The sequence below is a fragment of the Primulina eburnea genome, chromosome 8, assembly GCF_022965805.1.
Source record: "Primulina eburnea isolate SZY01 chromosome 8, ASM2296580v1, whole genome shotgun sequence".
In the NCBI taxonomy this organism is placed as follows: Eukaryota; Viridiplantae; Streptophyta; class Magnoliopsida; order Lamiales; family Gesneriaceae; genus Primulina; species Primulina eburnea.
In genome coordinates, this window is record NC_133108.1 from 4,503,509 (window position 1) to 4,510,054 (window position 6,546).

Here is a 6,546-nt window from a genome sequence, read left to right on the forward strand (position 1 = left end):
ATTGAAGAAGCTTGTACATTTTAAGGAGGATTTCGATGGATCAAGAAAGGAATCAAATACAATTGATAATAGAAATCGGATATAATAAGGTTGCTTTTGGATTGTTGAATTTTATTTTGAGGAAGAATTTGAAAGATGAATTTTTAAATGCTATTTATTTAAGTGTATTTAAAATATACAACAATTAATATTAAAATTGTATGATGTGAATTTAAATTTTTTTTCAAATTTGTTCATCCGAGCAAGTCAAAGAATTTCAAATGTATCACCTCAAGTCCAAGCACAACCTATCATTACTTTATGGAGAAGTCCATCTGATATTCGAACAAGTGGGAAACGTTTGCATATTTCAGAAATATTTGGGTAGAGATAGAATCAAATAATTGACTAGATTTGACGAGTTTTCGATATTATTTTTAAAATTTTAGTTTTTCATATTCTCTAAAATATTAAATAAATTATAATTTTTTTATAAAATATTATATTTTTCAACTTTTTAATGAAGAATGTCATTGTGAATTTTTCATATATTGAATGTTCATACATCAATATTATTATTATTATTTAATTAAAAATTTAGTATAAATATTTTTTAAAATGTTCAAAAATATTACAAAAATTATTCAAAATTTTAATCTAATAAATATTTTGTATTTTTTTGAAAAATATTTATTTTTTTTAAATTTTGATACAAAAAATAATATATGATTTTTAATATCTCTTTTTATTCTTTTTTTAATAACAATTTCATTCAATCAATATATCAAATACAATGATAAATAATTCAATTTGACAACATGGTTACTATACTTATTTGAATATAAACTCATATGGTATAAAAAATCATATAATAATTAAATATATTCATTATATCAATAATTTTATGTAATTATTTAAACAATAATATTTACTAATTTTATAAATATTTTAGTACTTCACATGGTGCGCTACTAGTTAGAACTAAAAACTAAGTTCTGTTGGTAAGAAATTTATTTTTAGCTACAATGACAAGAATTAATTGCAGTGATATTAAAGAAAACCAATGACGTTAAACTAAAGTACGAGATAAGTTTCTCTTTATTGATAATACAGATAATTATTTTTCAATCATAGATAATATTCTTAAATTATGGAAAAATCTCAATTAACGATCTCAATCCCAAGCAAGGAGTAATTTTGTAGCTCGTGAAACCAGCCGCCAAAAAGAGTTCTCTCCATTGTGTCTCCGTTCTCTCTTTTCCAGTGAGCGTAGTCATCATCAACATATCAAAGAAGAACTGAGTTTCAATTGCTTCGTGGTCTTTCATCATCTCATCATCCGTCACAACCATATCAACTATTATCACTTTTCCTCCATTTTCTTTCTTGGGAACTGCTTCTTTGCATTTCAGCAATATTTTAATGCACTCTTCATCACTCCAATCGTGCAATATCCACTGCATCATCATGTCAATTGATTACATCTTAATTTACAATTTCAAGGTTGTTAAAAAAATCAGTTACTTGTTCAATGCAACATGTCCATTGCACCATCATGTCAATTAATTGGTTTGGTTTTTGATTTACAATCTGAGAGCTGTTTGAAATAATCTATGGAGTATGTTAAGATTTGGGTGGATTTATCAAGTAGATATGCAATAGTTTTTACATATATCAGTTGGAACCATACCTTGAGGAACACAGCCTCAGCAGGAGGAACAAAATCAAACATGTCTCCTCCAACAAAGGTCAAGTTATCCGTGCCTTCCAAGCGCGCAACCACATGAGGAAGATCCAGCACAATACATTTCAACCCAGGTAACGCATCACCAATAACCTTAGCCAGGGTCCCTGTGCCTCCCCCAACGTCTACAATAGATTTTAAACCTTCAAACACATGCTTGCAATCTCTAGTAATAATGCTAGCCACAAAATGTGCATCACTAGCCATTCCTTCATTAAAGAACCGATTCATTCGCGGCTCGTGCTCTGCAAGCTCCCAAAACGCCTTGCCATGAGCATTGGCGAATGGCGTGGGAGTGTCGTTTTGAAACCAGTCTCCCACATGATGCCATGGATCTATTAGAAGCGGGTCGAGTTGGGCTAGTGCCAATGGTGCTACGCTCGAGGGATCATCTTTCAAGAGGAGACGAGAGGCCGGTGTTAGCCAGTAACCCTCTTTTTCTTCCTTGTCGGGGATAGAGACCTTGACGAAGAACTTCGAATGGATTAAAATGCGCATGAGACGATCCACACCGTGGGATTTTTGTCCGTTGATCGGGAGTGCATGGATTAATTCAGTGAGGGTGATTGGTTTGCCATGTTTGTGGACAATATCAAATAAGCCAAGTTGAATTGCATATTTCAGAGACATGGAGTTTATGAAATTGAAAATTTGATTCCACACATGACAATGAGCATCAAGGAGTTGCTCAGACGAAGACGTCTTGTCAGGGAAGGCCATTTCTTGATAATGGAAATCAAAATTTGATGACTTATCCAAGATTGTATATAGAATCGGAGCCAAAGAAGATAATGTTCTTTTATACCCGCGGCCAGCCGGAAAAAAGACAAGATCAAGATAGGATGATACAAATGTGAAAACCCTTGTGCAACTCTGATTTAGGATGCTTATTATTAATTTTTGAGTGTACATATTTGGATGGAAATACAATATTAAGTCAAAAATTATGCATGCTTTTGAAATTGGTAGGATATATTGCAAGATTGGAAGATATCATACAAGGCCTAGAGGTTTAAGACATGAATATTTCAAAAATTCGAAAATTTAACATATAAATTTTTGAAGTTGTTTTTCCTAACTCCCTACTATCGTTTGATCGTGTCACTCAACACACACACATTATTTGGGCTAAAATTAATTTAGACCAAATAATTCAACATTACATGTACTTATTCTATTGGACCAAAAATTTATTTTTAGTGCAAATAGTTCACTATCTTTCGTTCAATTTCCAAATATAAAATTGCCAGTTCTTTATCTCATCATATGAATCACACAAGAATCTAAAAATATAGAATTAATAATATTTGTTTTATTTTAGAAATTAGCGTGATGGGTAGATTCGCATATCAAGACCTAGTCTGACACGCAAAATATCAAAACACGATGAAATTGATAGTTAAATGTTTTATTTTGGTATTATATTTGACGTTTAGTTGCATAAATATAATTTTATAAAATAAATATTTCCCTTTGATACATATAAAATTAAAGATAGTCCTACGTTTAGGAGAGACGGAGATTTTTTTTCTAACTACAATTTTAAATTCATCATTGCTTAAAAAAAATCGATCAAAGTCATTATATTTGATATTTTTGTTCAAGTGTTGTCAAAATTGAATTTTTATCACATATCTTTCTTGTTGACGATTTTGGTAATTTTTTTTTACAGTTTTAGTCTTTTTTCATTGAATTGCTTACATAACAGTTGACACATCAACGCCACATCAATGACACATAAAAAAAATGTAAAGATATTTACGAGAGGCGGCCGGTGTTGGCCAATAACCCTCTTTTTCTTCGTTGTCGGATATGGCCGGAGACCTCAACAAAGGATTTCGAATGGAATAAAATGTGCCATAGTAATATTTTGGTTTGTATATTGGGAAATATACAAGCACTGTATCTCTGAACCATTAATGATCACACAAGCACTGGTTTACTTGTTTCCGTTGAGATAATAAATTCAATGAGTTGAATTTATAAGAAATAAGTTTGATATGATCAATCGATAAGTTTATTAATAAAGTTTATAAAAGCTTATAGAAAATTTTGAGAGCATAACTGCAAAAACAGTCAAAAGGAGTACACCCGCCTTATTTTGCATTGGTGTTCTCGAAATTAAAGTGTGCATCCTAATAACAAATAAGTTGAAATTGTCACATCGATTATGTTTGATCACCGACCGAGATTATGATGAGATTAATGTAATGAGAGCATGGATCATAGGCTTGTAAGAGTATAAGCCTATCATGTTAATTTATTAAAGTTCAAATGAACTTTAATAATTAAATTATATTTTAATGAATTAAAATATAACTCATTAAGTTTTTATTAAATATGATATTGATTTATGTAATATGAAAATATTCATGATACCATAATTTAAAACTTGCACACAAATAAAAATTAATATTTACATGGTTAGTGGGGTGCTATTCTCGTGAGTCAAAGAATTGTGACATTCATTAACTTAATTAATATGATTAATTAAAGAAACAATTATTTGTTAAAATAACAAAATATATACATATTACTTTAGTTCAATATGATATGGACGAGACTTTAGAAAAAGAAACACGAGAAAGTCTCCATTTTTCCATCAACCATTTTTGATCTCAAAAGGTTTTGAACCAATTTTGTTTTCTTGATCTCATACGCATAATATCTTCTATACTTTTCTAGTGCAAGTTAGAAGAGGAACAAGTAATCCGATCGTGGACTTGATTCGAAGATTAAAAATGGGGATTTGAAGAAAGTTCGTATGATTTTCAACAAGAGCTATATCCACTAACACCGGAATAGTTGGAGCTAAGTGAATTAATTCCTTAAAGGTACTTTACTAAACATCCTATGAATGTTTATGTTTAATTTAAACCATAGGAGACCCAAAGAACAACGATATCATGACTATACACGACACTCGCCCCAGTTTCTCATTACGAGTGAGGACCGCCGTCTTGTAGCCTATAGGGATAATACAGAGAGTGTCCAAAGAAAATTTTGAATGTCAAAATAAAATTTTTAAACTTCCGTTGTGTTTTGGGCATGAGAAAAACAATGACCCAACAAGTATAACACCAACGCATCCAAGAAATACGTAATGGATATTGATTTTTCAATGTTAGTCTGTCAATATTATGAAAAAGGCATTGATTTTTTCAAAAAAATCAACTCTTATGAATCGAATTATATGCTTTTAATTTTTTTATCTTATATTTAGTATCGCTGATGCCCTGGAAAAGACTCGGGTCATTTTTGGATTCGGGCGAGAAGAGAGGATCAAAGCATGGCCAATCTAAAGTTGGTCCATAAAATCCAAAAGAAAGACGTGGAGCCAAGGGAGGCCGAGGAGAAAACCAACCCGGATGAAGAAAGTGCTCTTATATAACCATTCTTGGGTATGCAACAACCCAAAAAGCATATAAGACCACTACGGACTCATAAAATCCGGAGCTCATATTCTTGGCCGGGTAAGACAGGGTTGAATGATAATACCTGGTTGGAAAAGGTGTCTGGCCAGGCAGGGGATCCCTTGACATCCCCGACACTTGCAGCACTTTGGATTCTTCCCTGGCCAGGCAAGGAAGAAAACCGAGAAGATTAAGTTAAATGATAGTGGACCATGTTCACCGGTAACCAAGGGGTCTATTTCCCTCCATGTTTCCAAGTCATCCAACCTAGGCTCACCTTACCGGTCATCGACAAGAACCGGTCATGTCGGTCCCTTCTTACTCAGACCGACCATGAGGAGATGGAAGCGGTGTCCATAAGTATATGTAATAATATCTCGTAACCATTAACATGACAAATCTGCACGTGACAAGACCATGGGCAGTATGGGTCTCCATGCCTACTGTCAGAAAGCAAAGCATGTGTAGATGTCTAATCAGGAATAATGTGTAACGAACCGTACTTTTCATACTTAAAATTTGCGGAAAAATTAAAATTTTTCTTAAATGTAAACATCCATACGGTCGTCACTCAACATTCATAAAATATCTTTGAAATCGACCATCACAAATAAAATTTGCTAAAAGCAAAGCTGTCTCAAAATGTCTCACATCTAAATCATAAAATCAGAGTATAAATGTTTTCATGATTAAAAATCTTAAAATAACGTGGGCGGTCCTCGGGTCTAGCCTCCCGCTCAGTCCAAGCCTGCCCCTTGGTCGCCACCTCCTGTCTCCTCAACAACATAGTCACCTGCATCGATCAAGTCTAGTGAGTATAAAGACTCAACACGTATAAACTGGGATAACAAGTACTACATAATAAAATCGCATGCATCTTAAAAATAGAACGTACATAACTTGAAACTTGAGCTTGCATAATAAACTTGAACTTGCATACATACATAGACGTGCCATAACGTGAAACTTTCATAATCATAACTGCATACTTGAGCATACTAAAACATACATGACTTCGTCATTTTGCGTAGAGGATGTTTCAAAGCAAGTGACCCATAGCATAATAAACGCCTGATCAGACAAACCACAGTACTGGGCTGACAGAGACGTATCCACTGCCACATACATGAGATCCCCGTTCATAGTTTAACGGGCTGGTTGGTCCCCGTTCATAATTTAACGCTTTCCAACCATGATCTAACCCGTTCATAATTTAACGGGGTGGAGAGGTCCTCGGCCACGTTCACCGACTTCCAAACCCATTCATAATTTGGTCACAAGACATTTAGCATACCACAAAAACTTAAAATATTTTTTTGCACGTCATACATACTTACTTGGCGTTGAGGGATTCGTTGGACTTCGACTGGTGCCGTTGCTGCACACACTAACATGAAATTGCATACTTAA

At 33.3% G+C, this 6,546-nt stretch overlaps 1 protein-coding gene across 1 annotated transcript; it reads right to left on the minus strand.

Annotated features, from left to right (window-relative positions):
- Window positions 1–1,062: 1,062 nt before the first annotated feature.
- On the minus strand, window positions 1,063–2,535 carry LOC140837710 (trans-resveratrol di-O-methyltransferase-like). Its single transcript, XM_073203824.1, has 2 exons — window positions 1,670–2,535; window positions 1,063–1,436 (listed from the first exon to the last, which is right to left on the minus strand). The coding sequence occupies exons 1-2, from the start codon at window positions 2,441–2,443 to the stop codon at window positions 1,128–1,130; spliced, it is 1,083 nt and encodes a 360-aa protein (XP_073059925.1). The 5' UTR covers window positions 2,444–2,535; the 3' UTR covers window positions 1,063–1,127.
- Window positions 2,536–6,546: the final 4,011 nt, after the last annotated feature.

Bases quoted from the DNA above. Each gene is read 5' to 3' on its own strand.
- LOC140837710 (XM_073203824.1), bottom strand. From the start codon at position 2,443: ATGGCCTTCCCTGACAAGACGTCTTCGTCTGAGCAACTCCTTGATGCT. The intron at 1,437-1,669 runs GTATGGTTCCAA...ATGATGATGCAG, and splicing joins CTGAGGCTGTGTTCCTCAAG to TGGATATTGCACGATTGGAG.